General features: G+C 40.9%; 1 protein-coding gene across 1 annotated transcript in view; it reads left to right on the top strand.

Annotated features, from left to right (window-relative positions):
• Positions 1-7,594: 7,594 nt before the first annotated feature.
• Positions 7,595-14,790, top strand: part of tnfsf10l (TNF superfamily member 10, like) — a 52,146-nt gene continuing 44,950 nt past the window's right edge. Inside the window, exon 1 of the mRNA XM_034857195.1 lies at positions 7,595-8,160. Coding sequence (XP_034713086.1) covers positions 7,912-8,160 — 249 coding nt within the window. The 5' untranslated portion in view covers positions 7,595-7,911. The remainder of the gene's footprint in view (positions 8,161-14,790) is intronic.

Here is a 14,790-nt window from a genome sequence, read left to right as displayed (position 1 = left end):
TCCTATAAACGTTAAAGATTCAGTGATTCATTCATCCCCTGAACTGAACTGAATAGTGGCATTTGGGAAGCCTGGATCAAATGAAACAAATGTTCATACTCATTTACTTACTGAATTCCGATCCGAGAGAAGAAGGAGCCACAGTGATTAAATGATCCTGCAGAAGAATAAAATAAAACCCTTGTTTTTCTTTCCAAAAGGTTGTTCTTGTATTATTCTAGTACAGTGCCCGTGGAAAATGTGCCTGTTTGGAAAGGGCCGATTGCTTGGCCTGTGCTATTGCTGCTTGTACAGTTCTTCAAAACCAAATTATATCCCAAAATGACTTACAGAAGGAGCACAAACCACTTCATGTGCAACTCCACTAAATAGCCTATTACTGACTTACAGTGTAGGCTACGTCTACATTAGAGGAACACATTGTACTTCTATATTAACCTGTCAGAGAGCATTGCAGATTCTGAATGTAATTACAACATATCGCAATGAAAATGGGAAATGTGGAGTAATCAGACGTTAGCCTCATAGACTTATGGCTGTGTGCTACCCACCAGACCCGTTATGAGAGCTAATCAGTGGGAATCATCTACATGAATCAACCACCAGAACCGGACAGTTTGTGTGTGTGTGTGAACGCGCGAGCGTGTGCAGAGAGAGAGAGAGAGAGAGAGAGAGAGAGAAACACACGTTTACTTGTGTCATGTGATCGTTTAATTTAACACTTCAGCAGAGGTGTTAATTTCCATACAAGTTTAGTGGCTTGACGGTGAAGTATGGTAGGGATTCATGTTATTAGTGTTGGAAGTTAGCAGTAGACTTAAGGCCGTTTTATGCTTCTGCATCAAATCGACAGCGTGCCCCTGCAGACCCCTGTGCATCTACGCCAGACCCTACGCCGTAGTCTGACGTGCACCTCTCAAAAAACGTGACTACACATCTAGGTAGCGTTGCATTTCTCCAGACTCATTTTTGGTTCTCCTTCTCCATAAACAACATGAAATCAAGGAGAGGGTTGCCTCTTCCTGCTACAGATGTCTCACAGTGGTCAGAAAGTGAGAGAATGGGTTTAATATCTGGGTTTACATTTTTGCTCTTATATAGTTGCATATGTGCATGTACATGCAAGCACTTTCTTACCAGCTTCTTCGACGAAGCGCTGTTTGCACATATCCAAAAACCAGTTGATATTTAAGTGTTTGAAACTGTTTAAAAGTAGCTGTGTTTCTCCTTCTTATCGGGTCTGCAGCCTTGCAAACTGTTGGCTGGTTGATTTGTGTACAGAAACCATAGCATCTCAAAGAGCTGACCATAACAGGCAAGAGGGCGTAAACTGCAGTAACAACCCCGATTGAGACACATATTCTTAATGCCCTGTATAAATGTCCTAAGAATGCCTCTAAAACCCGAATACAACAATGATTCCTGCTGCCTTTGCTGGTCCTATTAACTTTTCCTCTAGAACCTCCATGAGATTCACATTTGTGGTTTTAAGGGAAATGTCTCAACCACTGTATATGGATTGCCTTGGAAATTTAACACATGCATTCGTGATTTGTAAGAACTTTGGTGAACCCTTAACTTTTTGCTCAGCGCCAGTATCAGATCAACATTTTTACTTGTTCAACGCTTTGGTTTGGAACTCATTACATGCAAAGCTAATCAGCTTCAGATGTATTTTGTAATATTATCCAAGGAGTCCAGTAAAGATCCTTGATTTTTTAAAGGCTTCGCCACAAAACACTGCACAGAGATTTATAATCAGAGACAGGATTTTACAACTCTTCAAACCTATCCTCACGTTGGCAAATATTTGATTTTTGTTGTTGTGATAATAACAAGCTAAGCAGTAGCAATATGGCAGTCCAATTACAAAGTAATCCTTTGCATGGATTCCACATTTTTGGTGCTGGCACCCCGACTGCAGCACTGGTCTTGTCTCATTCTAATGGCTTTTTATGCAGAGCTCAAGTCAACCTGAACTGGGCCTAAGATAATAAACAAAGTAAATGTAACCTGCCTAATATCAGCAGGTCAGTATTTTTCATTGTGGACATTTGGTGCAAAACCTCCCAGACCTGCTAGCATGGCTATCAACTCTTCTCTAATATTTAGGCTTAAAAAAAAATATATATACAGTATTTTCCAGGTAAAAAGATATAGAAGAAATCAAACAACTTCCCCTCTAACTCTAAAACTGTCTGCTGTTTAAAACACATTTTGGAGCTAAATTCCACAAAACCTAGCTGTTAATTTGAGCCACAAATGCAAAAAAACTGAGAACAATATACACACGTTGGCCTGGCTGCAGTGTGTAATAGTCCCTTGGCTCTGATACCTAATAGGTCATGGAATGCTGAACGTTTAACTCCCACTGCTGATCACCATTATGTTTTCTCACCATGGGACACCGACTGACAGACACACACAGTCACACCTGCAGACCTAAGCTGTGGGGATGGGTGGACAGCTGTGGTGTCAGAGGGAACTCTCTTGCTCTCCCTCTCTCTTACACACGCACACGCACACGCGCACACAAACACACACACACACACACAGACACACACACACACACACACACATACATCTGGAGAAATGCTTTTTGTGTAGTCAGGTGGTTGGCTGCCAGAATGTATTTAATGTTTTAACCCTTTATGTAAGTGAAACCGTGTTTATCCACCAGATACATAGAGTATATCTAAATTAACACCATATATGCCATAATAAATATTTTTCACGGGGAAGAAACTGTAAACACAACATCTACATAAACTAATTTGTTTTCTTGAAGTTTCACTAAACTGTTGGCTAGTTAAACATATCTATATAGCCATAGAATCATCAGCATTTACTGAAAGTGCTGTTTCTGGCCAACAGTATAATATAAGTCTAATTTTCACTCTCCTTGTATCTCTGTTTTGGTCTCCACCAACTCCTGAGGGAAATATCTGGCTCTTTAGCTGCTCAGTGCTCCACTTTGTTCACCAGCTAGTCGCTAACTTAGTCTTTCTGCTGTTTTGGTACTGGTCAAACAAAATAATGAGCTGAAATGCTAAAACGCTCCATAGAGCTAAGGGGAACTCTAAGATTGCAATTACACAACATGTTTTGAGCCATTGTTCCTATTAAAATGTTGATTAGATAAACATTGTGATGGCATTGGATTCACTTTTACAATATTGCATTAGAGGATTGAAGTATGTCTTGCTTCACTGACGTTTTGGCAAAATTGTTTCCCCTCTTTGCTCGTGACGGCACAGCTGCCTGAGGCCATTTTTTAGCAAAACTTCAATAAATCTCATTTGACTGCATCTCAGTGTTGTGCCAGGATAACACAGACACGTGGATGTGTACCTTTTATGCTACCCCACAATTTTGGGGTAAAACATTGGAAATAATTTGTAGCATTCTTTTTCATCTATAGTTGGTTGACAAACAGTGTCTGGATCAAATGAATGATCAAACATTGAACTTCTGAACGGTTATACTTCTTCATGAACTATCATGTCTGAGAAAAATTATCCTTAAGGTTAAAGAAATTGGCCAGCAACTACAGGACTGCTGGTTCCAGTGCATTGACTTGTCTGGGACAGTGGTGCCCTTCTTTGAACTTGCAGTTCCCTGAAACTGAGCAATGCGTATCACCAACACATCTTCTAATGCTGATTCCCATACTGAATGTGAAGGGAACCTGTCAGAAAAGAAGCATGTGTGGTTGCCTGAATTTCTGTACATAATAAAATAGCCAGAGAAACTGACAAGCAAAAATCTGGAAATATGTATGAACCAGGTCTCTATATCTGTCTTCAGAGCCAGTGTAGGTAGAAGACAGCATTTCAACAGTGCATTAATGTAATTTATGAGAGTTCCATTGGCTACTAGCTCTAAACTCATAAATCTGAGTGAGGTGGGATTAGCAAACTCAAAACCCTTATATTTAATGGTAAAACATGAGAGGCACAAACTGGGGCAAATTTCTTTCATGCAGAAATTGACATGATGCATAATCACCTTTCTGCTGTTCATCAAAGTGCACAATATGTCTCAAATAGTCACACACAGACAACTTGTCACTATTGGATTTCAATGTAATGTTTCTCACTCTAAAGATGCAAAACAAAGAGAAATTCTACATCAGGTCAGACACAAAAAAGATTATTTACCTATTTGTAAATCTAACTGGGATATTTATATGCTAGCATTTGGCCAGAAGCATCAGTGCAGATGCCAAATATCATTCTATTGCAAACTCAAAGAGTCAGGGACTTGGCTGTGTATGACCTTGGTGTTAAAATATCATCCAGACGACCTTGCACAGTTATGGGAGAATCTACTCTTAAGAAGTCAACTTCAAATCACTAACAAAGTCAAGTGGAAAGTATTGGACTTTTCTTTTACTTGCCGAGGATTTTATCTGTTTTCATCGTTTTAATTGTCTGTTTGTTTGTTTGTTAGCAGGATAATGGGGCTGCTGGTCCGGTTTTCATGAATAGGAAATATTATCAGAATACAGCATAGAATAGAATAGAATATGCCAAGAAATACATGAAGTATTGGATAGGATAAATAAACATAATGTATTTCTGCTATCCTATTTATTATTAATTTCACTTTTATTTGAAACAAATTGTATATCTAAATAAAATACACATTTTCTATAGGCTCAGTTTGCCACTGATTTTTAAAAAACAATCACAGTGCTGGTTTCATGGTATCAGAAGTTTGGATAATCATAACGGAAACATTAACTGGCCACGTGACGCGGGCTAGGAAAATTGGCAGAACAGGCTGCCAAGTGACGATACTCTGCTCCAATGGAAAATCACAATTATTGTATTGACAGCACTCTAGCCCCTTCTAACCCCAGCCCTGCTGCGGCCCTCTGATGGTCCATAGCTGTCTAACTGGCAGCGACCCGAGCTCATCTGCCGCCCATCCCTGGTAAACAGCTTTGACTGCTGGGCACACAGACCACTCTCCAGCTGTGTGTGGTGATGTAAAAGAAACAAAGAAAAGTCTGTTGTTCAGACCAGTGGTTCCCAAAGTGGCTGCCTTGAGGATGAGCCAAGGTTGCCACAAGATTTATCATATCATTGTCTATTTAGCGTGGAGTTTTTTATAATGTGAACCGACCGACAAAATTAAAAGTGGCTTAGCGGACATGACTTGGCTGCTTTTAAAGGTATCGCTTGTTAACTGACATCATACGTGCAGTTCTACATGAAAGTGAAGCCAGAAGTCACATGTCCCATTAAAATGCCCGCAATCTTTGTCACTTTGTAACACACGTTATAATGCTCGCCTAGGCACACCCTTATCCTCTGCTTCTGACTGGCTATTAGTCCTTACCTGGCTATTGCCCATGTACAGCTCCCAACAAAGATGGAACAGAAGTGAGAGGCCACACTCTGGAGCTCAAACAGAGAGCTTAACACACAGGGTGACAAGAGGAGCTGCAGCAATGTGCAGTACAACACAGATATGGGGTTTTTTGAAAATTAAACCATGTAAACCTATTCTGATACAATCTCTAAATACAATTATTAACCTGAAAATTAGCATTATATGAGCACTTTAAGTTACATTCTCATCTTTAAATCTGCAGAGCACCTGTTGGCTTTTTCTAAGTAACTGAGAACAGGCCTAAATTATTTACTTCATAGTGATATAATATATACCATGTCAATATATCATATATAGCTTGTGGTGCCATGATAAAATCATTTCTTTAAAGTTGTGCCATAGTATAAAAATATATCCCCGATTTAGAACTGTAAACACAATCTGCCTGGAGAAAAATGATTGTGTGTCCAAAGACACTGTTTAATGGTAATTTAAGACAGGATTGAGGCTTTATGGCATACAGCAATAAACTGTCGGCAGCAATAAAATCTAGATGTAGTCATCTCTCCATGAGGTCTTATCTTATCCAATGAAGTCAGCGGCCTGTGTACAGCTTTGAGATGTTTTTGGAAAGCTAGGTTAATGTTAAATATTTAATCGTGGCTGCACTTGTTTCAAACTGATAAACTGGAGGGTGTTAGGAAAATATTTGCTCTCCAGCAGAGCGGCAGCAAAGCTGTAAAACATGACACAGACATGCAAACAAACACTGGAGCAGCTTGGAGAACAGAAAGAAGAGAGAAAGGGTGATTAAAGAGATTACTTTTTCTATTATTAAAAACTCCAAAAAAATTAAAAAAAAAGTTAATCCAAAAGAGCTGGAAAAAGTTGGAACTGTGTGTTTTGCTCAACCAACCGTCCATCCACCAAAGGCTTTTCACTTTATTAATATCAAGTAGTAGAAAAACTAGCAAACATTCATTTTTTAAAATGACTTAACAATTCAACAATTTCCAGAATTGTAAGAGCAAATAAAGAGCACCCTCTGCCAGCTCAAATCCTGAAACTGGGGCACTGAGGCACACTCAATCTATAGCTATATCTATATTTTAAAATGTCTCAAAAAGACAAATAACTTCATGACGGATATGGGTTAAAAATGATGTTGATTTAACCCTTGACAGAGACTATGTATTGGCAGGCCATTCTTTCATCAAGGACAGGTCTAAACTTTGTACTCTGCAGTGACAGGAATTATACAGGAATATATTGTGAGTTCTCAAATCTCTAGTTCTCAAAAAATACTATAAATTGTGAGATATCAGCTGCAACATGTACCAATTTTAGTACCTTTTTTAGTGTTGTTTGTACTATTGCTTTTCTGGCTATGGCATTGGTGACCCATATACTGTATTCAATGCCTTGAAAGCACTAGTTCAACTGTGTGTGTGTGTGTGTGTGTGTGTGTGTGTGTGTGTTCTTGTTTAACTACATTTGTGGGGTTACAAACCGGGAGTTCAGTTTTACAGCTCAGTTCAGCTTTTGGGGGACCAAATGCTGGACCCCACAACACTGAGGAATAAGACTTGGTTTTGGGATTACGGTTAGAATTAGGTCATATGGTTAGGGTGAGGGTAAGGGTTAAGGTTAGGCATTTAGTGGTGATGGTTAAGGTTATTGTAAGGGGGTAGGGAATGAAAAATGTCAATGGGTCCCCACAAAGATAGTGCCCCTTGTGTGTGTGTGTGTGTGTGTGTGTGTGTGTGTGTGTGTGTGTGTGTGTGTGTGTGTGTGTGTGTGTGTGCGCGTGTGAGTGATTGAGTGAGTGAGGTGAATGAGAGAGAAATTTATTTTTGTCTTTACAAAAACACTTAACATATTTGCAAGTTGTACCACTTAACATTAAAAAGTGTTAATGCATTCAAATGTTTAAAAAAAATGTTATCTGGTAAAAACTTTATCTTTATCGATAACAGAACAGACAATATTATTAAAACACCAAAGCTGTTTGAAAATATCCAAATCTCCAGTGTGTTAATAAAATCTGGAGAGTGAGAAAGCGAAAGAGAGAGAGAGAGAGAGAAAGAGAGTGAGAGAGAGAGCGAGAGAGAGAAAGAGAGTGAGAGAGCGAGAGAGAGAGAGAGCGAAAGAAAGAGAGAGAGAGAGAGAGAGAGAGAGAGCGAGAGTGAGAGCGCACATTCCTTAACAGCTCCAGGGTGATGAAAAGGTTAAGCCAGCCCCCTCTTTGCTGCTCTCTTTCGGTTGTAGCCATCAGTCCTCCGCTGCTGCCTCCTCCAGTAGCAGCAGCAGCAGCAGCTCCAGTCCCCTCTTTACGCAGCAGCCGCGCGCTGAACAGACCTGGACATATCCAAACTTTGACTTCCAGCGCGTGTCTCTCTTGCCTGCTTGCTCGACCTGCTGCTCTTCTCCTCCCCGCCCCGCTCTCCCCGCTGAGCTCCGCATGAACAGCTCCATTGGCAGCGGACGCATGGAGATCTAATTTTGCGCTCAAGTCTGGTGGAGGTTGTTGTTGTTGGGCTGTTATTGTTGTTTTGCTGTTCCCTTGGTTGTATGGTCTGCTCATGCGTCGGGAATGCCATGGCCACTCCGAGCGCACAGCAGCAGCACCAGGATTATTTCAGATCGGTTAGTAGCGAGTCCACCACCTACATGATGGTCCCGGCCGGCGGGCCGAGCGGGACGAGGCGCCGGGAAACGCCTTCCAAGATGTGGGTGGCGATGGTGGTCATAGTTGTGGTGGTGCTGCAGATAGCCTCCACCACGGGGCTCTTCCTCTACCTGAACATGTCCATATCGCAGGTAAGGGCTGCTTTCCACTCACTTTTAAGATCATGTAACAACGCGGTTGCGCACTGAACTGGCAAGAAACACATTCGTTTATATTTACAGCTGAATGTCACTTTTACTGTTAAAGTGATGCTGGGAAAACACCGGGCGCTACATGTACCAACTGAAACATTGAAGAAATATTATTGCACGAAACTTCCTTTTGTGGAAGAGATTTGGCGAAGTTCGCCCCCGCTTTCTGACTTGGAAAACAGCTTCGCCTCACTGGACTTGTTAAACAATGCAATCCGGAATTTACAAGCAATGCACGTAAATGGAGAGGGAATCAGCAGCCTGTCTGTCCGCCAGCGCTTATCGAACTAAAAGGGATAAGTTGCTGCTCACCTAAACATATTGCATCCATTTGGGACGGCAGAGTAGTCCGAGGCTGTAGATTGTTTTTAATGTGGTTACAGATGTGCAGAGGTGAAATATGCGGGTCAGTGGTGGAGGTGGGCTAACCTCCTGGGGTTTTTCCTTAAGCCGTTTTTATTCCCTGAAATAATCGTATATTACATACATAATAATAGCTACTCTTCAATGGCCCTGTGCGTCTTCAGTGTAAAGAGATTTTAAATATATGTCTACAATCTTTAGAGTTTTTTTCTGCAATATTTACACTGCTGATTTTCTTTTTCTTTACTCCAGAAATCAATTAGCAGAGCTGCTGTCACCTACAGTGTGTAAAACAAAATGTTTTCCCAGTATCCTATTTTGACACTGTTTTTTGGATATACCTGTACATGTACCAGACACTCAAGTGTTGGCATCGAGACGTTGTTCAGTGAGTCCCAGCCGGGAAAAGCAAATCATTAACTCAGCAACGTCCACAGCCTGTCTTCATTTGCTTTTTAGAGTGCAGTGCAGTGAGGCAGAAACTATTGCACAAGTACACGCTTACATCTCTGTCCTCCTTTTCTGGTATCAAGGAAAAGTCTGCCTGAGACATTTACTCCTCTAGCCCTCAGAGACTCCACTCATTCTCTCCATATGAGAGTAAATAGCAGAGCATCTCTTTGACACACTTACTTAGAGAAGGAAATTAATGCTTTTTGCCGCTGGTCTTCATTAAAAACAGCAGGAGTCTATTCCCATTTGAAGCTTTTTAGCCGCTGTTCTAATGCAAAGGGATGTAGTTCTTATGCAAAGTGAAACAGTAAGAGTTCGGTGTGGCTGACACAACATTTGCACATTTAAAGGACCAAATCTGTGACTTTTTGGCGAGCCAGCATGGGTGAATTTAATCAAGCAACAAGTGATCACATCAGTCCAAGTATCTTTTGCTATTTGCTTTATTGTTTGTGTTACTAACCATGTGTGCCAGTAGTTCTCATGGGGTTAATCAAATGTTCATTAAACTCTAGAATAGATGCTTTTGTGTTATGCCCAGGAGGGGAAATACAGGTTGGACTGTATAACACTAAGACACACTGCCTTCAAAAACTACATTTAGCTAAAATTAGGGACGTGATGGTATGAAAATTTAACCAACAGAAAAATGCCCCCAAATGCTTTCATTAGATGGATATAAATCACTTTCCTGCACAGGCTAAACTGCATTCCTGACTAGATACACGTTTGAATACCATTTGATCTTTATGGTTTACGGCCTTCCTGCCCTGAAGAGAACATGATATAAAGGCAAACATATGAGAGTTTGCCTGTACCTGCTTCCAATTCACTAACTGGCATGAAATCAACAATCCTGTATCCGCAGTCCGCTGTGAAAATGTCTCTTATATCTGTTATTGATGAGATACTAAGTGAATATATACATTCATTAGCAAGTTAAAAGGCTAAGTTACAACTCGATCTATTGCTTGATGTCAGTTGTGTTAATGATGCGTCGGAGGTAGCACGAAATCACGTTGAAAAGTTTGAGATGACACTGGACAAAGACTATAATGAAAAACATGGAGCTATGTATCTGCATGTGGGGAATCCCCTGGTTCTCATGAGAAGGCCAGCTATTTTTAATCTGGAAACAGGCCCTTCTTTGAGTTGCAGTAGAGTTACACCCGGTGCCAGCCTGGTTAAGACAAAAGCTATTCGGGACAATGAACAGCACAATGAGGAACACTCCAGTGTTGCCTCAGTTTTGCTGCAGCATTCACACACAAACACACACACACACACACACACACACACACACACACACACACACACACACACACACACACACACAAACACAGACACACACACACACACAAGCTCAGGGCCTCATGCAACTATGTCCTGCTGATGTTGCAGCTGGATGAGGCACTTTGTGCAAACTGGTTATTCACTTTTTCTATAAATATATACTCTGAATGTGTGTTTTGTGTTCATCAGTAAAAGTCAGGCGGACTGGAGTTTGTACATGCATTTCTCCAAGGCTGAAATACTGAGATATTGCATAATGAACTCCAGACTATCGTCCAGTTTTAAGGAACTTGGTACTAGAACTGTCACAATCAGCCGATCAACAGGAAGAACTATTATAATAATCAATTAATTATTTGAGTCAGACTTCTCCTGGTTCAGCTTCTCCATTGTGAGGATTTGCGGCTTTTCTCTGTTTATGTGACTGAATATCTTCAAGTATGGACAGTTGGCGAGACCTTTGAAGTGGGTGTCTGTTATCTAACTTCTTTACATTTAAGCTAATTGTCATCTGTGTGATGAAAAGTAATTGAGTTGTTCTGGAGGCTCAGGTTCTCATGGCATTTGTGCTTAGTCGTGTAAAATTTGGGGGGGGTTTCATTTTATCTGTGTGTGTGTGTTTGTGTGTGTGTGTGTTTGGCATTCCATTCCTTACATTTCACTGGTCCACTTTATTATTGTTTGGGTTCACAGATCTGTGATCTCTGACTCACCCTTACATGCAACAATACACCCGATGCGTGTTTGTGCAAGTGTGTTTGCGTGTGTGTGTGTGTGGTCTGATTCACACAGAAGAAGTTTTGACCTTATTGTGGATGTTTGTTAGGCTGTGTGTAGATGTGTGCATGGTCCGTTTCGCCCTAAAAATGCCCAATTTCAGTCTTTTCTAGCTGTGTTTGTGCTAATATTTGTGTGATGATCAGGTTACCTCTAATCATAGAAAGATAAGAAAAAAAATCCTGAGAAATTAGTCTGGTCAACAAGGAAACATTCAAGTAATATTAGTTTATCGGATTCAGTTAATCAGATTCAGGCTCCCGTAGGTTTAAAGGTTAAAGTTACAATTTGAAGTAGGTAATGTAACCTGGGTGATGTAGCACCCTTCTACCAGCCATTTTAAAGGACCTCAGTTCTTTGACAAGCATACAATTAAATATCAAAACCTTATAGGCAGCAGGACTACAGTCATGTTCAGTATTTCTGTGCAGTTATTTTTTAGTGGGAAACATTTGCGAGCGGTCCACTCAGTTTTGTGTTTATGTCTGCTTGTTTGCCAAAGAATAGATGGCTAAGTTGCTATAGGTCCAGGTAAAGCTGCAACGATTAGTCAATCTATTAACTGATCAACAGAAAAGGAATTATCTTTGGAGTTTGGACTGTTGGGCACACAAAATAAGACATTTGAAGATATCACCCTGGGATGTGAGGCATAGTAATGGCTATTTTCACTATTTTGGAATGTTTTAGACTAAAGGATTTACCCACTACATTAACAATCAGCAAATGAATTGATATGTATGGTGTTTTCAGCCATAGAACCACCAGACACTTGTCCTCCTTCCGAACTTCCATTTGCCTTTTTCAGACTCCATCTGTATGGATTCATTAGTTTTTTTTTTAAACTTTAAAAAACAAATTTTAGGTGGCATCAGCTTGCCGTGTTGCCTAAGATCACAACGTCCCAGGTATGATTCCGGCTGGGCATCTGTGTTACATGTGCATGTCTTGATTTTACAGTTAATAGTAGAAGAACTATCCGCACTTATGTTGATTATGTTTAGAAAAAGTCTAGCTAGATTCTTTTGTGGTATGCACTTTTACTTAATAGTGTCTGAAGCAGGAAACATGAGATGAGAGAAGGGGGGGCAACTATTATGGAACTGTAATATGCAGCAAAGGTCCCTCAGCCAGATTCAAACTAGGGGTATTGCGGGATCTTGTACGCATCTTTACCACCAGGTCACATTAGGTTTGAATTGTAGAGTTGGCGTTACGTAACCACAGCTGTTTTAGTCACTGCCCACGTGTTTTTGTCGGCGGCTGAATCCACTCGATGACATCTAGTCACAGGAACAAGTGGCGCTTTAAGTGAGTGGAAGTGAGCCACGAGATCTTGCTGCCAGCTGCTAAACTATACTGATTAGACCCAGGCTAAAATATCTGGTAGAAAATAGTGTTAGTCATTTCCACCCATCATCAAACACACACAGCCTTTTCTCATTCCAGCCTCCCTGTGTGGCCTCAGCTGCTCTTGCCAAGACACTTCTGACACTACCTCCTATAGCGCAGCATAGAACAGTATAGTCCACGCTCTATATTCGTCTTTGAGTTTCACACCGGATCAGGTTTTATTGTTGAAGGTGAAGGTCAACATTACCATTTAGTAGAGCTGGGTACCGAACTTTGAACTTTTAGGCACCGACTGCATTGCCTCGATAATATCGAGTATTTAAAAATGCCCCGTCATTCAACACCAAATTTCAATACCTAGGAGTAAATCTAATCATCCTCAGTGAGCCAATGGGCATGCAGCATGCTTGTAGCAAGCATGCTTGTCCAACAATACTTGTGATTGGCTGTCTAACATTACACGTCATAGAGACACAGAGGAAAAACACTAAGTTAGGCCCAGAGAAAGGGGCTCACGTCTGTGCTGATGGAGTGTGTCTCACATAGGTGTTAAGGTGCATTTAGGGAATCAATGTCTTCACAAAAATGACAACATTTCATGCAACACTTGTGCCTTACAGGAGGGTCATTGAGTGGTCAAGTGTGCTTTCGTTTGTGTGTGTGTGTGTGTGTGTGTTTGTGTGTGTGTGTGTATGTGTGTGTGTTTGTGTGTGTGTGGACTTTTTACTTTTTTCTTTTCCACACACAACCAGATACACAGGTGGGCACACAAAGACACATGTTCATCATCAGAAACCAATTTAGAGTCAAATCCTTCACTGCAAATATTTTGATTTAATTCAAAGCCCCTACTAATACACTAATATAAACCTCCCAAACCAGACTCCATTGCCAAAATACACAATCCCCCCCTCCCTTCCTCTCTCGATCACACCTTCCTTCCCTCTCTCTGTCTCTCTCTCTCTCTCCGTCTTTTCACCTCCCGCCCCCCTGCAGTCTCTGTGTGTTATGGTTCAAGTCCACATTGGAGAATCGAGTTACAGTCAGTTTTAGGGCTTGAGGGGGACGGGACAAATATTTCAGGAGTGACACAAGCAGTTTTCTTTTTCCTTTATGAGGTAGGGGTTGAGAAGTTAAGTGATTCTTTGGCAGTGTGTGCGCGCATGTGTTCTCTCTGCGTATCTAAGCAGGCCTTGAGCATGTCTCCGAAGTTACGGGGGGTGTTAATATGAGTAACAAACAAGAGGCTTACATTATTGTAAACACACATATTGTTGATGGAATTTGTAAGACATACATTTGGCCTCATGTCTTCATGGCTCAACGAAGATGACGGGGCTAAAATGACATTAACTAAGTATTTGCTAAATAACAATAACAATATTTGCAAGCTGGCCCTTTTTTGGTCAAGAACTGGCTCTTTGTTGTTGTTAAACCATTGAGAAAGCAACTGTCTGCTCTGCATTGACTTGTATTGTGTGGAGGTGTCTCCACGTCAATTCCGTCTGATAGCAAACAACAGAAACGTGCCTTAAACCTCCTGTGTGGTAATATTCATTACCAACAAGGTAAATAATCCAGGACAATTGGATACAGATGTGAGAAATCAGCAGTAAATTTGGGAAGAATGTGGGATCCTGACACTCAGCTAACGTTATGTCCTACGTTATGCAGTTTATTACAAGTCAAATATCTAAATGTCAGTTTTAGGCTAACTATATGTCTAAGTTAAGCAAGACTTAAATGCGCTTCTGTCTCTATGAGCATTCATTATTCCTGTCACCTTCTAACTGATAAAATCAAAACAAAGCTCTCTTTCACTTGATATATGCTTTGATGGTCACAGGAATAATACACACACACACACACACACACACACACACACACACACACACATTGGGAGACAGGGTGTCTTTGCACAGGCCTGCATGCACACTCAGTGGTTTCATGTCATTTGGATGTGGAGGAAGATTGGAAGTCAGGGACCACAGAAGAGAGATGAAATTGGGCAAGAGAAGAGTGATGATAGGAAGAGATGATAATGGATCTTTAATTAGACTTTTGATGCCTAAACTTGGTCCTATATTTCTCTGTATTTTTTCAAACACTGGAAAATACAGACCTGGTGAGCAAAGGCCCTAAGTCATAGCAGGAAAGCAAAATGTGTAGTGGTAGTAATTTGCAACACCCAAGTAGAAGCAGTGATAACTTCATATTTATCATCACTCAGTTATTCAGAGACTCGTCAAGCAGCACTAGCTCAGTCCATAGGGATTTGGGTTGGGAGTCCCCGTACGGCCCACAGTACGGAGTGTGGAAGGGTAGCTGGAG

This window comes from Etheostoma cragini, chromosome 19 (assembly GCF_013103735.1).
Source record: "Etheostoma cragini isolate CJK2018 chromosome 19, CSU_Ecrag_1.0, whole genome shotgun sequence".
Lineage (NCBI taxonomy): Eukaryota > Metazoa > Chordata > Actinopteri > Perciformes > Percidae > Etheostoma > Etheostoma cragini.
This window is presented reverse-complemented; position numbering and strand designations above follow the sequence as displayed.